At 41.6% G+C, this 17397-nt stretch overlaps 1 protein-coding gene across 1 annotated transcript in view; it reads left to right on the top strand.

Moving 5' to 3' along the window:
• Abcc4 (ATP binding cassette subfamily C member 4 (PEL blood group)) overlaps positions 1 to 17397 on the top strand; it is a 223790-nt gene that overhangs the window by 181048 nt on the left and 25345 nt on the right. Inside the window, exons 26-27 of the mRNA XM_076871929.1 lie at positions 5247 to 5402; positions 14784 to 14873. Of these exons, the coding sequence (XP_076728044.1) occupies positions 5247 to 5402; positions 14784 to 14873 (246 nt within the window). The remainder of the gene's footprint in view (positions 1 to 5246; positions 5403 to 14783; positions 14874 to 17397) is intronic.

Here is a 17397-nt window from a genome sequence, read left to right as displayed (position 1 = left end):
GGTTGATTTGATCATTTGAGAGTACTGGGCCATTTTAAAGCATTTTCCAGCTCTAGAGGTAGATTGATTTGGGTTTGTTATTTTTTTTCTTGCTCAGAGCTATTACTTGGATAATACATTTTTACAGATGTGTACTAGACCTTGCTATAATGTGCAAAAATATGAGTTTCCTACATTTTCTCCTTTTTTACATAATGTTTTCTCAGAGAGCCCGCCTCCCGGGAGCTCTGGGCTGCATTTCCCCTCTGCTCTCAGGCCCTGGCTGCTCCAGCAGCACCTGCATCTTCTGGGAACTTTTAGGCTACATAATCACAAAGGTGACCCAGCTCTGTCAGAGTTGCCTTTGCAGGAGACTCTCCTGTGAAGTCCTCTGTCCCCCACAGCAATTTTTTTGTGACCAATAACCCACGATTTCCAGGAAACTTCATCAGCATGAAGTTGAGCTCATGGATTGCCCCTTGGGACTAAACATGAGACCCTGGAGGGCCCTGGGCCACTTAATACCTTACAGGTTTTTTTTTTTTTTTAATTTTTCTATAGTATAAACCATGAATTTACCTTATAGTTAATTCTGTATGATCCTAAGTTGGTGTGTTTATTTGCATCTTTCCAGTAGAACCTGTCTTCTGTTGCAGACTATTTTCACCTGCTATTTAGCCATCCCTACATAGCTGTCTCTGTCTCTGCACCACCTCAGGCACTTAAGTTCCTTTCATAACCTGATGTTATTAAAAAAGTCTCTCTGTCCCAGTAGAACACTAGATCTAATCTATCCTTTTTCTTGGGAGACCCATACCTGTCCCTCACTTGCAGGTTTCTTCTGTCACCACCTGTGATCTGCTCAGAGTGAACAAAATTCTTGTACAACCCTGCATTATGCACTGGCACCTGCAGCATGCTCTCCATGCCTAGCAACAGGGTCTCTATGGTGGCCACACCTTCCCCACTGACTCCTTTACACATGGACCAAGGGCATAAGTGACAGGGAGGCCCTCGGCACAATGGGCAAGAGGCAAACCGGGTTCTAGTCCTGTTCCACCACTTACAGGTTCATTATTTCAGACAGATTCTTTAACCTTCCATTTTCTCTTTTGCAAAATGGAAGTAATAGGAGCTCACCTCAGGAAAATACCTGACCCAGAGAGCCATGTGGTCAGTGCTTGATCAGAGGTAACCATCATTCTACTGGGGTATAAGGTGAACTTAACGACTTACAATGTATGACTTGTCTGTCCTGTGAAAGCAAGGGGCTGGCCATTTGCCATCCTGTTTATTGGGCTCATTGGCCATGTCCATCTTCTCTGATCAGCTTATCATTTACCTGAACAATGTGGTGATGATCCCCAACATTTCTGAAGCCTGAGTTAATCTCTCAGCTCTATGGGATTGCTACTTTTTGCAGGCCATCACAGGTAAACAAATGTATGAAGGTAAATCCAATATCGATTCTGCCCTCGGCACATATAGTCCAGTGGAAGAGGCAGAGTCCTGTATGAATGACGGCTCTATGAGATGGGAGGAGTGATAGAGTTTAATGGATGTTTAGGAAAGGGTAATATGACATCTGTTGGGGTGGGACATGTCCGCAGAAGGGACAGGTAGAGTTTTCATGGAATGAGCCATTTGAAATAAACTGGGGTGCCCATGGCTAGGATTTGAGCAGGTGGAAATGCTTGTGAAAGAATTTAGGTGGAGGCACCACCATGAGCTGAGCACAAGGCTATGATTCCACACAAATTAAGAATGAGGCTCCTGCAGGGTACACAGTGGAGGGAAGTACTGGGTGTATAGCGCACATTTTCAGGTTCAGGCCTCAAGCACCCAGTTCCCCTAGGGAAGCTCTCACATCGCTGAGATGGAAAGGTTGGTTGGGAATGTTTGTAGAGGAAATTTCCAGTGTGAAGTAAGGCATAAAAGCTGTGCTTCAGAGGCTGAGGCTGAGAATTGAGTGCCCAGGATCCCAGGGAGAAGACCCCAGCAGGAGACTGGAAGCCAGCAACTTGCTCCTAGCAAGATGTTCATGGGGAAAATATTGCCACTCAGGGAATCGAACTAAGGTCTATTAAAACAGAGTTACAACACCCAGGTTGGTGAGTGAGCAGGGAGCAAGAGACAGTAGAGATTAGGATCCTCTTTCTGGAGGGGAGTTTAGCAGTGCTAAACAGCCTCCTTTGAAAGTGTTCGTACCTGTTGCTCAGAAGTTCCACGTCTAAGGAATTCATCATCTTCAGGAAATAATTAGTTATTTTCAAAGATTTACTTTCAAGAATATTTAACATGAAGTTGTTTATAATAGCAAAACATTGGATACAGCCTAAACATCTAGAGAGAGTAGATTTATTAAATAAATGATCATATATGCTTTAATATTATGTGCCTCTTAAATATTTTAAGGAAATAACAAATGAAACCGGGAACAACAATATATTTATATTAATCTCACTTTGTTTAAACGTGATTTTGTAACTTTAAGAACACACACACACACAGTTGCACTCACACATGAAGAATGCTTCTGTCAGAGTCCTGGGCTCTGGCTAGTACTTTTCATGTTCATTTGCACTGACTATAATTAGGAAAAGTTTGTTTTAATATTTAAAAGGTAATGCAGGGCTGAGGGGTAGCTTAGTAGTAGAGCACTTGCCTGACATGGGAGAGGCCCTGGGTTCCATCCCCAGCACTGTGGGTGGGTGGGTGGAGGGATTCCAGCAGCATTCCTGAGTGTAGGCAATGGCTAAGGGACTTTAACTGAAGGGTCAAATCAAGGCACAGATTATTAACTCTTCGGGGCTTGATGCCAGGCTATCTTTGGAGGTGGATACTTCGAACCCGAAACCTGGGAGAGAAGTCAGGAGATTGCAGAAGGGAGACTTGAAGCAGCAGCTCTGGGTATTGATCATGCTGAGTTTGATGTATGCAGAAAAGTCCAAATACAGACATCTAACATGTTGATGCAGTTGACAGAGACCAACCCTGGCCTGGCTGAGAAAGCACAAAGCAGCAGTTGCAAAGCAGTTAAAGCAAAAGCATCTCAACTTGTTCCTTTAGTGGGATGAACACAAACTTACTGATGCTAGGGACATTCTCCTCAGGCATCCAGTCAGACCCATAAGTTACCTGTGAAAATCTTTCAGACTATACTTTTGATGACTTTGAATGGCAGAGAGAAATAGCTAGAGCCAAGTTTTCTTTGAGTTTACACAGATGGATCAGTTTCCCAGGGAGCTGATAGCTTCTGGGTGTCCACAGTGCTCTCCAATGTGGTATCCCTCATGTGTGCTGATTTACACAAGAGGATACCCAGAGAAGACAGAGGCAAACACAGACCACATGTATAGACCCTGGGGCACACATACATGCGTGCAGAAAGCAGCTGAGAAGTTAGTTCATCCATCAGATATAAATTAGGATTTCACCAGCTGAAGTAGTACCTGTCATCCTAGTTAACAGGTACTAGGAGGCTGAGGTAGGGGGATCATAAGTTTGAGGCCAGTCTGGGCATTTTAGGGAGACAGTGTCTCAAAGTAAATGAGAGCTGGGATCGTAACTCAGTGGTAAAGTGTCCCTGGGTTCAATCCCCAGCACCCCTGCCCGCCAGTGCCAAAATTAGGATTTCCCAAAAAGTAGGTAATGGCCCTCCAAAGCTTATTTTAATTAGATGAAGCCACTTTTCTGACATTTAATCTTGATAATTTTAAATGCCTTTATTGATTTTATAGAGTAAGTTTTATTTGAATGAATTCAAATAAGATGATGTATAAAGTCCACAGCATGTAATCAGTGTGCAGGAAAATTTAATTCCTCTCTGTTTGTAGCCATATATTTTAAATGTAATTAACTTGCTTATTTTAAATGAATTAATTTACCAGTGGTTGAAGACGTGTCTTATTTTCTTCATTGATTCCAAATTTTTAAATAAGGATGATATCATTTTTTAGAAGCTCTCACCAAGTAATTTGCAGTTGAGCAACCTCATGGGTAAAAAGGCCAGTTTTTTTGTTTACAGGTTCAAGCTAGTTATTACAGTACAGTTTGATTCCTGACCAGCTTTTTGCCTGTAGTATATTGATTCTTTGATCTTATTGTCCATGCAATTCATTTCTCTCTACTTTGGCTTTAATAAGAGGAATGATCACTTGACATGACTCTTTTTCAAGGGGCAGTTAAAAGTATTAACTGATTTGTAAAATGCTTTCTGAACTGCCCAGATGAAACGTCCCATGTCAATAGCAAATATTATTGGTGGCGTTGGTGTTGATCTCATTGTTGCTTGTTTTGGCTACTGGTTCCGTTCTGTTAAAACCCAGGACTGACAAACATTTTAAGACATTTTAAAACAAGTGTAACCAGATATTTAGCATCTGCATTGATTTAGGTTCTCTGCCAAAGAATAATCTGTCTTAAATGATAGGACTCTGGGAAAACTAATACTTGTTTATGTATAATGCTTCTGACTTAAGTTGTTAACATCTCTGTGAAGTTATCCAAGAAATTCTCAAGATTCCAAATCTCTAGACCTTGGAATTAAAGCGTTCAAGAGCTGACTTTTCCCCATGCGCTGGGTCTTCCCAACCAGCAGATGGATGGCTGATTTTAACTCTTCTTTAGACCAATGGATCTTGACCAGGGGCATTTGGGCCCCCAGGGGACATTTGTCAATGTGTAACCTTTTGGGTTCTTACAATTGGGGGCGTGCTGCTGGTATCCAGTAGGTTCAGACTGTGGTGAGCCGCTTCTGCAGATTATGGTCGCCATTACAAGATGGCGCTGGCTCCGCTGTGGTCTGTGACAAACCACATGGGTTTGTCACAAACCACATGGAGGGTTGGCGCATGGTTTTTCAACACCCTATGAGAAAGTTCCACGTGGCAGCTTCGCATTGGGGCTTGAGATGCTTTATTAAGGCTGGGAGGGGCATCCGATGCTTTATTAAGGCTGGGAGGGGCATCCGAGGGAATGAAAAGAAACATCAAGGGCCTGAATAAACTGCTGAAAGAAGATTCCTGAGTTGCGTCTTCCTTGCGGGCAAGGGGTCGCGACATCAGACCAGGGGTACTGATGAGCATCCAGGGCTACTGTGTCCACCATGAAGATTTATCAATCCCAAAATGTGGACAGTTCTGAGGTTGAGAAGCTTTCAGACGATGTTCTGTATAGAACTCTGTAATTCACCTTCGGAAACCAGAGTGTTCTTCCAGGTGTTGCCTATTATTAAATGTCCTCCCCCCTCCTGGATCTCTCTGTAGGTTGGAATTGTGGGAAGAACAGGAGCTGGGAAAAGTTCCCTCATCTCGGCCCTTTTTAGATTGTCAGAACCTGAAGGAAAAATTTGGATCGATAAGATCTTGACAACTGAAATTGGACTTCATGATTTAAGGAAGAAGATGTCCATCATACCTCAGGTATGCAAGTCAGAGCGTTCTCACGCCTGCCTTCCAGAAGGGCGCCTGTGTTTAATTGCTTTTAATTTTATTGCTTTTTAAGAAATGTGATGAAAAGACTGATTCTTTCCCTCAATAGAGCATATTTTGAATAGGTATTTTCTTTTTGTGGTGGTGGTATTGGGGATTGAACCCAGGGCCTTGTGTGTCCTAGGCAAGTACTCTACCAACAGAGCTATAGCCCCAGCCCTGAATAAGAATTTCCATCAGATATCAGAGTTGATCAGTTCATTTGTTGTTGTTGTTTTCTTGTGTGTGCATGCGCATAGGGGTGGTGGGGGGAAGGGAGGAAGAGGGGGAAAAACTGATTCAATAATACCTTACTCAGATTCTGGATTCAGCTTCCCTAGGTGCTAGTTTAATCCACTGATAACTCCGTAGTTCTGAGAACAGAATAGCAAATGGTCTGTTCAGCTCGCGAGAGGTTCCTTTATGGAAACATGGACTGTAAATGTCTTAATGAGGGGATTTGCTGTAGGGAGTAAAGCTACCCTTTCAGGGGTGATTATTTCCATGGAGGACCCTGGTTAAACTCTGGAGCTGTGAGACTCACATCTTACAGATGCTTTGCAGACATTCATAAGTGGTTTTGTTTGGGGAGGCCATACAGAATCAGGAGGAAGGCTGGGCAAAGGAATTGCATCCCTCTGCACCTTCGTTTTCTCATCCTTACCAGGCAGCTACTGGCAGCCCCTCTGAGAGCAGTCATGAGGGCTGTCAGCGTGTATAGTGTGCCTCATGCCAACCCAGGGCCTCATTGCCATGATGGCAGAGGGTTGAATTGCCATGTCTTCCTGGGTTCTGATTTTCTTTTATTTTCTTAGTGGAAAACGTTCAGAGAGTGTTCTAGAGATTGGATTACATGCACAATAGAATCTCCTGTCATTGCTTTTCGTTTATCTATTCAACACAAATTCAGGAAGTATTTATTGAGTAATTACTGTCCTCTAGGTCAGTAGCCATGGCCACTATAGGGCCTGTCCCCACAGGCCTAGGGCAGCTTCATCCTGCCCTCTGCTTTGATGCTTACGCACGTGTGTTCAACTCCAGTATTGCTTTAGGGGTTCTAATTTGGGATTTGTTTTTCTGCAAGTATACCATTGTCAAGGGGAGCTGAGGTACCCACACACATGCACACTCGTTCCTGAGATGAGAAATACAGAGACAAAAGAAAAAGAGCCTGGCAAATATCCTTTCTGGATGTGTAGATAAAGAGCCTTTAAGTACTTGTTGATTAGGAAACAGAGAACCTGGGTCCCCAACAGGGAGAATGTGGACTTACATCTCATGACAGAGCACGCTTATAACCTATCATCCACTTCTGAAATAATTGGAAATTACTTCCAGTAATTTGGAGATCAATGTATCCACCTCAGAACCATGATGTGATACCACCTCTCAGTGTCCACTCTAAAATATACATATATCCATCACCATGTGTTGGTGAGGATATAGAGAAATGTGAACGCTGGGCGCTGGGGTGGGAATGTAAAACGCTATAACCCCTGTGGAAAACAGCCCAAGTCTCCTTCCAGAATTACAAGTAGAGTCACCAGATGGTCTAAGAATTGAAAGCAGGGTCTTCAGATGTTGGTATGGCTGTTTTCAGAGCAGCCTAGACTGGAAAAGAAAACCAAGTGTCTGTCTACAGATAAATGGATTAAAAATGATTTATATGAACAATGGAAAATTGTTCAGCATTAAAAAAAAGAAGGCCACTTTGACTCCTGCTCCAACACGGATACATTTTGAAGACATTGTGCTGAGTGGGATGAGCCAGTCACAGAGTTCTGGATGGGTCTAGAGTACAGGGCACTGTGAGCAGCTGGGTTCATGCGGACAGTAGAGTGGCAGTTGTTAGGGCTGAGGGAAGACAGGACATGGAGTTGTACCAGGCTTAGTTTTGTAAGATGGAAAAGTCCCATGAATGGATGGTGGTGACGATTGTGTAATTGTACTTAATACCACAAAACTATATACTTTAAAAACGGTGAAGGTGTGTTTCATGTTTTGTGTGTTTTCCCACAGATTTTTTTGAAAATAAGATAACCCTTTGAAAAAAAGATGATTCTTTCAGGAAAAAAAAATGGAGGAAATTTTCTGGCACACAAGATTCCATCTAGAGATTTTAATCATGACTTCATGGTTACAGTAGAAAATGAAAATTTAAATTCCCAAGTTATGTCTTTTGTTTGTACCCATCTCAGAAATGGGCCAAAGGAAATTTATTTAGCAGAGATGAGGGGTGTGTCTGCCAAGTCCTTTCATATCCTTGGATGAAAGAATCTAGAAACGTGCCCTACATTACTTTTAATGCTTCTTAATAAGAAATGGTTGTATGCTTGTGTACATAAAAGAACTCTAAATAAAGAAATAGCGTTAGATGATTCTTGGCTCTGCTGGGAATGTTTTGGAAGCACATCTGAGCAAAGACTAAATACACCTTGACATCACCAGGTCTTGGTTCTATTCCATAAGTTCCCACCCTCCTTTTGTGCAAATGTTCTGTGTGTCTATTCCAGAGAGAATACTTACAAAACAGTGCTACGCTTTGTATCCATGTAGATCATGATCGCCAAGCATTGTAAACACAGATCCTTTATATTTTACCTTTATCTTACTTCGTCTCCAAGGTGCAATGTTGTTGGTTGATAGAAGAAACATAGTTGTAGTGAGTATGGCATCCCAATAAGCCATTCAGGGGGCGCAAGGATCCACTGCTTCAGAGTGTGGACAAAGTATCTACAGGACCCACATTTTTATCTTTCTCTGCCTCCTACAGTGTGGGATCTGGATGAAGTCACTCAGCGTTAGAATCCTTGTCCTTAAGCTGTGTCTAGTATTGACTACCTAATAGATTCATCATGAAGATTTGACTGCATGAAAAAATGTAGGTGGCCCAGTGAACAACACTGGCCATTTAGGCATGATCACTACTTAATTAAAACTGGTAGAATATTCTGGAATGAGTTGGCTCCCTAATTTCTGTTTATGTTTTTATAATCCGTGGTGATTTTCTTTAAACCAAAGTATTTAACTGTAAATGGAAAAGCAGCAGAAAAAGAAAGTGTATATGTTAGATGGACCTAGGATTAAGCCTAGGATTGAGGGAAATCTGTTGTTTTTCTTAAGAAGAACAAACGGTGAAGACATCTCTTTGTTTTGTTTTCTGGCTTCCTCCCACCCCATTTTTCTGATTGCTGCTCTGTACCCCACTCACCCTTTGCAAACCACCCCGCACCCCCAGGCCATGGCCCACATTCCTTGCTGTTCTCCTTCTGAACTCAGAGGATGCTTCTCCTGTTTCCTGGGCTCCGGTGCCTGTCGCCACCCCAGACAAGTTACTCAGGACTAATAATTCTCACCTTTGTGAAATCCTTCACATGTTTTAACTTCTTTCCCCACCACCTCTCACTTAATCCTCCCAACAATTCTATTGTCACCCTCATGTGACAGATTTAAAAACTGAGTCACAGAGAGCTTAACTTGCTCAACCAGGAAGTGGCAGAGCCAGGATTCCAGGTGAACTCCCGGAGCTCCTCAGCATCTGAGCCTTGCCAACACTGCTAAAAAGCTACGGAGACGGGTCCCCAGGAGGAATCTCCTTGCATCCTGATCCCAGTGCAGGCCTGTGTTTAAACCCCTGCACACACACGTGCCCAGAAACAAAAATCTCATAAAACATTATCACTCTGTGCCCTGCGCTCTGATATTTTCTATTATATCCATTCTATTCTAGTTCGTATAAAAGACAAAATGATGATCATGAGCCACAAAATTGATTTCATGATCCATTGGTCGCACCTGCAGTTTTAAAACGCTGTGCCCCTCTGTTCTGCCCTGCTTGGCCAGGCTCTTGCTTCCCCTTGTGAGAAGCCTCCTTTAGGCTACCACGTCTCAGGGCAGCCCCACAGGGTAGGCGGGGCAAGCCCCATGTCCCAGGAAGAAAAACCAAGGCTTGGAGATATTCAGTATTTACCGTGAGGCCAATGACTTATATGTAGAATCAAAACTCAGGTCTACCAAGACTCTAGAATTTTTTTTTTCAATAAATGTTTGTTGAACTGAATGACATCTCATCAGATATTCTACCAATTGCATGGCTTTTCACCACTGAAAGGGATTCCCCCAAACCTTAAAGTCAAAGTGAATCAACATGGAGCAAAGCTGTAGGTGCCTTCTCCTAGAGCTTCGTCACTTTTTGGCAGTTTGCTGGTTTTGAAAGGCTGGATTTTTGTGTGGTTTCTTTTGCCAGGAATCTCGAGTGGCACTCAGGTCTAAAAATCATTTTGGAAGGTGAGGGTGGGGTGGGGAGATAGTAGAATGAGACGGACATTATTACCCTAAGTACGGGTATGGTTGCACAAATGGTGTGACTCTACATTATATACAACCTGAGAAATGAAAACTTGTGCTCTGTTTGTGTAAAAAATTAAATATTTGAAAAAGGCAATAAGGAGAATAAAAATGTTTGACACTCTTCCAAAAAAAAAAAAAAAAGGCATTTTAGAAGTGGGTTTATTTCTGTGACATGGCTCATGGTGGCAGGTACTCACAGCCTGAGCTCCTGGAGTAAGAGACCTTTCTCTGACAAGGACTTAGTGGCTGCAGGGGCTGAGAACACCTCTTGTCAAGGTGACTTGAAGGCTCCTGGGTTTGCAGTGCAGAAATCATGTGGCCCTATTACCCCCCCACCCCCCAAACAAGCTTTGAGGCGTGCTTTCTAGTGTTGCAATACCCTGGTGGGGAACTTTAGAAGTTTGGAGGGGACATAGTAAAAGGGAAATCCAGTGCTGCCTCTTGTTGCCACCCACCCCCAACCCTGGAGCAGCGAGCTCCCAGCTCCCGGTCGTCCCTTAACTGATGGTTCAGCGTCCTCCTTTCTCCTTCTGAACCTGTCCATGAACAGTTCTGAATTAGGGGTTCAGGACTTAGGTACGGGCACAGGAATGTTGATATACAGAGGTCCATACAGAGCCAGGGCCAACCTAGAGTCACTTAAAAAAAAACCCAACACTGTGTCCTTATGAAGGGACTCCTCCATTTGTGTTCAAAATTGCAGAAATAAGCAAACCAACCATGAAAATATTCCCCAGAGTGGGTTGCAGAAGAGTAGAGTTCATTAGTGCTATGGATTCGAAATGGTTAATGCACTCCCCAAAGAGAACCCCAAGGTGGGGCTGTTTTCTGGGAATAGACTGCTTATCAGAAAGCATCTGGAAGAATGGATTTCAAAACCTTTTTTGGATGGATTTGTGACACCTAGAGCCCCTATCCTGTGGGCACAAAGAAAAAATGTTTTCAATTGCAGAATAATTCCATGCAAATTCAGCCTTTATGATCACACCCTGAGGGTTGGTGCTCATCAACAGCTATCATCTTTATCATGATCAGACAGATTTTCTCTTTTACATTGAATAGATTTTTTTTTTAATTTGTTTCAGAACAATAGCCAGGTATTTTTTAAGCAGACCACTCTGCTATTTTGGTAGTTCTTTTCTCCCAGTTTTCTTTAGTAGGTTGAACAGGGTAAGCAGAGCAATGTCTCTTTAAGACTTTTGGATTACCTGGCTTTCTTTTTCTTTCTTTCCTCTCTCCCCCACCCCCTTTTTCTTTCTGAGAACAAAATTCAAAGAGAAAAGGTATGCTGTTACTAGTAAAGAAATACAATTGGATCCCAGCCTAATGCAGTCGACCTTTGTTTTCTGCACAGTGAAGTCTTCATTAAAGCCAGTGGAACTGCTCCCCGGAGCTGGTGACCTTTTTGTATTTAAAGAAGACTTTACAGGACTTAAATTCTTCTTCCTTTGTTGACTAACAATGTTCTTTTCTTCTGAAAATGGATGATGATCCCTTCATTCTGAGGCTACAGTATTAAAAAAAAGAAAGTCCTGAGGGAGGGAACCAAGACTTAAAGTGACTTCAGGTGACTCCCTGGTTTTTGAGACCAGGTGAGGTGCAGCCCTCAAAAAAGGTCCTCTGGATTCTAACATGAAACAGTTGCAACTGTTAGGACACTGGGGAAGCAGCAGTCATAGGTGAATTTGCCTGGTTGGTGACCCAAAAAAGATCAGGGTAAAGTTGTGCTTCATCTTGGTAGTTTGTAGCAGTTTTTGTCTTGGTTTTCCGTCTTCTTAAGTGTCTGAAGGTGAGTGGGGAGTTTCTTGGGATAAGTGAGGCCTGTCTCCCAGTCAATACATAGGATAGGTCTGGTGAGAGTTCTGTCAAGGTGTTATCAGTTACTGCCCAAATGTTTTGATGCAGAGTGGACACTTCTGGGCCACTTATCCATTATGGTTTGTATTATGTTGGTAATAGAGGGAAAATCAACTACTGAATGTGGCTCAAAGCACAAATAAAATGTGCGAACTTTCAAAACTGTTATGAAAAAACAGGTTTGATGCTGGTCCTCTGTTTAAATTATTATGTTGAACAACAGCAATTGTTTTCCTAACTGAACCACACCAGCTAACTGTAGGGGTTAAAGTAAAACTCTCATTAAATGAGGTTTAAATATGTACCATCACAAAAAATATACTTAGGCTAATAAATTTTGCACATATTTATGAGAGGGTTGTGTGTCCTCCCATAAATCCCCACGCTGAATGTTCTGCCTGCAAACGTTTTTACAACACTTATTTATAAGATTAGTTTATTAATTTTATTGCACAAAGGTAGACATGTTAAATAATAATATCTATCAGAAGTGATAATTAATTCGACCCTTATCTACTCTTGCAATATGTGTCTGCTATGAGCACTTTATTACCTTTGGAAGATAATATAATGGTTTCTTCTTTGGCAGGTGGATGAAAGTAGAATGAGCAGAAACCAACACCATACATAAAACACGCTGGTGTAGTAAAATAGACACTGAACAAATTGCCTGCTGGTTTTAAAGAAAAATACAGCTTCAATCACTTAATGTTTTAGTAAATCATTCTTCTCATTCAACAAGTTTTGATTGAAACTTTACTCAGTGAAATATGTGTTTGGCATGTCATAACGAAAAATATTCTTATTTGCTCAACTATTTTCTCCTGCCTAAATGAATGTGAGTAATTGCCCAATATTTCCATTTAAATTGACAGTATAGATTTAAGTGGGAAGAGCTTGAACTTCACTTCTGTGGTTGTATGCCAATCAGCAGTGACTTGATGAGAATAGCAAACCTCCCTGGGGCCGGTGTGCCTAAGGTCGGAGTTCAGAACACAGCATAGGGCAGCTGATGGTCAGGGGCTTGGAGCGCACAACTCCTGGAGCTGGAAGGACTTCATGTTAGTCCCTGTTCTTTGGAGGGACTCCATTTCAAGGGGATTCCTAAAGGGGAGAAGGTGAGGGAGGGGATATGCACGGGGCCCTGATGAAGCAATAGGGCCTTGGACTTCACTGATGCATTCCTGTGCAATTCTCCTGAGCCACCAATCCACTATTCCTAAATCACTAATACTAGGCCCCTTCCCACCCTTTTCACAAAGAAAGGAAAGTCAGACTACAAAAAGCAAAGCATTTTTTTCATACATCAGCTTAGATATCACCTCTCAAAAGGGTTCTTTGTAAAAACCCACGAGGATCAAACCATGGATGTGTTGGTGGATGTGACTTTGCTCTATGGGAGGGACCTGAAGGAAAACAGTATCCAGGACTTTGATAAAGCAGAGACCTCCTCCTCCCTCTTCTCTACGTGGCCAGTGCTGCTTCTGAACCTCTGTTCTTCCAGCCCCTCTGTCTACCCATCCTGAGAGCCTCTCAGTATACGCCCCTGCGTGGGATGTCATTGTCCGTGTGGACCCTTGTGGGGAAGTGGGAGGAGAGAGAGGAAGGGGGATAGCTACCCCCTTGCCCCTGGCCACTTTGTTTCTGTGAACCTTGTGTGAACGATTGGATGGAGGGTTGGAATCTAAGTTGGTATTGACCAAGGTTTGTTTTGTTTTGTTAATCATCTGAAGTCAATAGAATTATGCTTATACCCCATTCCTGTGTAGATGGTTATTCAGTCTTAAGTCTTAAATTTGTTGGTTTTAGGCAAAACCTTAAACAAAGCACCTGGGACTTTTCTGTTCAATTCAGTAGTCATTTGAAACATGGTATGACCTGTGGTTTTTCAGTGCTTTGGGGGCATATTAGTCACTTAATCAACTTTGTGCGAATAAAATGCCTATTTTGATGTCTTCAATTTTTGTATTTTGTCTAGGGATGCCTGTTTTTGGGTGGCAAACCATTGATCTTGTCCCTCACCTCTTAGAACTGAGATGGTGAATGACACTTCTCATGTGTTAGAGGCCCAGCCCCCAGGCTGGGAGAGACTTGAGTCTGTGGTTTCCTGGAGCAGTTCTGTGGCACCTGTGGAAGAGCCAGGGCTTCTCTGGTTCCCACATCTGCACACCTCATGGTTCTTCCATCTTTGCTGAAAGTAGCCAGTTGGGCTCTTTGCTGTTCATGTCCTTGTGTCCTGAGTGGCTCGAGCCAGAAGAAACATTTACAGTCTATAGAAGCTTATGGACAAGATTCTTTCTTGAAACTCAGAAGGAGGCATGTATTTTAAGAGCGGTTTAATTGTGGGGCCTCCTAAAGCAGATGAATAGAAGAACTATTTAAATTAAAATAATGTTATTAGGTGATGTGATTCGCAATGGGTTTCAGGTTACCTTACCCTTGTCATTAATAATGAGGTTCTGAGAGACAGGTAACCCTGATACGCAGACAAGATAACATGGGGATCAGCTAATGCAACATCAGAGGTGATCTCTCCATGAGCAGAGGGGCCACTGGCCTCATTAGTTCATGTCCCCTTTGGACAAAAGACAGAACATCCCATTTGGACACACAGAGAGATCCCCGATACAGAAGACTATTTTACTGATGGAGAAAATGCCAATTTTTCTTTGAAGCATAAACTTCAATTAATCATGTGGTTGGTTGGTATTTTCCAGCATCATCCAGAATTGATAATTTCAGTAGTTCCATTGATGTAACGCTCCTCAAATACGTATATCCTTATATTTCCCGTTTCTACTGATATTACCCAGGAATCTTTTGTAAAAACCAGACTTCCCTTTTACACCTTCGTTTTCTTAAGAGGGCACCCTGCAGTCGTTGCTTTTGTTAGTGTTCCGTGGTCTGGAAGAGATGTGGAGCCCAGTGTGTTCAATGGGAAATTTGTAGAGGTGTTGTTTTATAAACAGGCATTTGCAACCTTAATCAATGATTCTAGTGAATATTGGTTTTTTGGTTTTGTTTTGCTTTGCTTTGTTTTCATAGTTTAATTCTAGCCTGAAAGTGAACATTGGAATAAAATGAGAAGAGACAACAGTAATGATATTCACTCTTTTGGACATTTAGGAGCCTGTTTTGTTCACGGGAACAATGAGGAAAAACCTGGATCCCTTTAATGAGCACACAGATGAGGAGCTGTGGAATGCCTTAGAGGAGGTAATTTTTAAAGTGCAATTATCTTTTATTGGTTAGCATCAGTATATATGTGTGTGTGTGTGTGTGTGTGTGTGTATGTGTGTGTGTGTGTAAATAATGTTGCAGATAACTGAGGGCTGCGATCAGTTTAACTGGGTTCATCACTTGGAAACATTGATGACATGGATACACTTTAAAAGGTATGAATGGAAGATGATAAAAACCAAAAATAAAGCATTTTATGTTCTCATTTTAACTTTCGGTCTATAACCCAGTACATACATTATCTTATTTGTTCTTATTGAGGTATCTAAGTTAGAAATTGTGTGTCCCATTTCTAGTGACTCAGTGCCCTGCAACTTTGATTTTACTGCTGTGTTCCTAGGGAATATTTGGAAATAGAGACAAGCAATAGCTTTTCAGTATTACCTGAAAGATAGGTGAGATCATACTTAGGAAATTCTTTGAAGTTTTTGAGGAAAGTGTTTATAAAGGTAAGTTATACACATAGAATGTGATAATAATAATTTATTGGCCAACATGTCATTTTAATACTGAAGAGTGACTTCAATTGACAGAACCCTGTAGCCTTTGCTAAGGTTTTATACTGATGCCTTCGTTTCTAGAGGGTTTTCTATTATTTCATTAGGGGCTCACTGTAAACTACTTGCTTAAAATTCCTTGCCTTTACAGGGAAAGGATTTGAACTGTTAAGGGTGTTATTGGTTTGTGTATTTTAACAGTAATTACTTTGCATGTTAGCCCTAGTTCTACAAATTAATTCTAAGCTACTTAAGGGCAGAAACCATATCTTTGACTTCTAATCCCTCCTAGGACCTAGCTTAGTGTTCATCTAAATAAATGCTTAGTTTTCAAAATTAATCATTTAATGAATATATATTGAATGGTTGATCTTCATTTCAGAGAAGTATGGTTTAATAAAAAAAAACCATAATTTCCTCTTTGTTGTTATTGTTTTGATTGGTGTGTTTGTCCTTGTCACCCTTCTGGGGTTAGCTCTTAAATCTTTAATTTAAAGATAGGTTCTGCCGAAGAGCAAGCAGACTTAGAGGCCTGACAACTTCCTGCCAGTAATTCTTGCTTCTGAAGACATGTCAGTGCCAAGCCTTTACACATCCATCCTGCTTTCCAGCAACCATGGGGATTTTATTGTCCTAAATTGGGTTGATTACTTCATCTTCTCCTACCGGAGAAACAGTTGGCCTCTGGTTTCATTTAAGTGTGTGAGTCTTTCTGTAGTGAAATTGTAGGAGAGAAGAGTGAGGAGGACATTACCCATTACCCATCAGAGATGGTAGAGAAAGATAAGACAATCCCCTGCTCTTGAATTCCCAGGACACACTTAACAGTGATATTGTGACATGCCCTAAGAGAATAGGAATTACTAATTATTTTTCTGTTTGCTTTACAGTTTGATATTGCTCTTTACAGATTCTCACTAGCAAAATTACTTTAGAAACACACTGTTACATGGACAGTGAAGAAATGCTACCTGGGAGACATCTCAATCCAAAGCCATCTGTGAACTTGAGTGTAACTTACACTTATTTCATTAAAATAAAATTTAGTAGCCTCTCAGAATTCTGACAATGAAAAGAGGCAGATAATACTGAGGTCTACCTTTATGTAATAAAACTGCGTTTAGAGCTTCCTATATATGGGAATAACATGGGCATATTGACGTGCACCTTGACAGACCTGCCTTCCAAGTGGATCTGTGTATTCTTTCTGGAATTGACCTCATGTTTTAGTGAAATCTTAGAAGTAAGAAATCACTCATCATTGTCTTTCTCTAAGAATTCCTTGTCACAGTGTATACTATTTTTTAAATGAAAGATTTGGTAGATTTTCAAAAAATTACAACATAGTATTATATCTGCAGTTTGGTTCCACCTATTCTTAATCATGCATGTAATCTGAAACCTGCACCTTAGAAATGTTGTCACCAAGCTAATCACATTGCTTATTTAGGATTATTTTTAAAATGAGTGATTTAAATTATTTTCTGCATTTTCCATTTTTTTCTAGTATACTTTCATCATCTATTTGGGGTAAAAGGCCTAGATATGATAGCAGGTGAAGCCCTGTGAGTTTTTCATGGAAATAATTAGAGTTTTATGACCACAAGCTTATGGAGGTTGGGGTCATTCTGATAAGTCAGAGCTTCTTACCCTGGAATCCTTGTAATATCAGGGTCTTCTGACAGTGAATTCACAACTGTACCTCCTTGGATCATGTAAACATGATGGTGCATGTGTGTTTGGGGGATATCATGCAGAGGATTTCACTCCATGATTCCAGTATCTTGGAAGTTCCTCTGGATTTTTGTATCATACTCTGTGTATCTCCACAGCTTTCTTCTTCCCTCTATGTCCAAACCAGAGCACCAAGACCCATCCTGCTCTTCAGCAGGTAGGAGGCCTGGTCCCATTGGTAGCTCCCATCCAAGTGGAGTAAAAGCCTGGCTGGGGTGTGGCTCAGTGGTAGAGCTGCTGAGCATGTGTAGGCGCTGAGCTCAATCCCC

Source organism: Callospermophilus lateralis, chromosome 12 (genome assembly GCF_048772815.1).
Source record: "Callospermophilus lateralis isolate mCalLat2 chromosome 12, mCalLat2.hap1, whole genome shotgun sequence".
Taxonomy (NCBI): domain Eukaryota; kingdom Metazoa; phylum Chordata; class Mammalia; order Rodentia; family Sciuridae; genus Callospermophilus; species Callospermophilus lateralis.
Note: the sequence above shows the minus strand (reverse complement) of the source record. Positions and strands in the feature narration are given on the sequence as shown.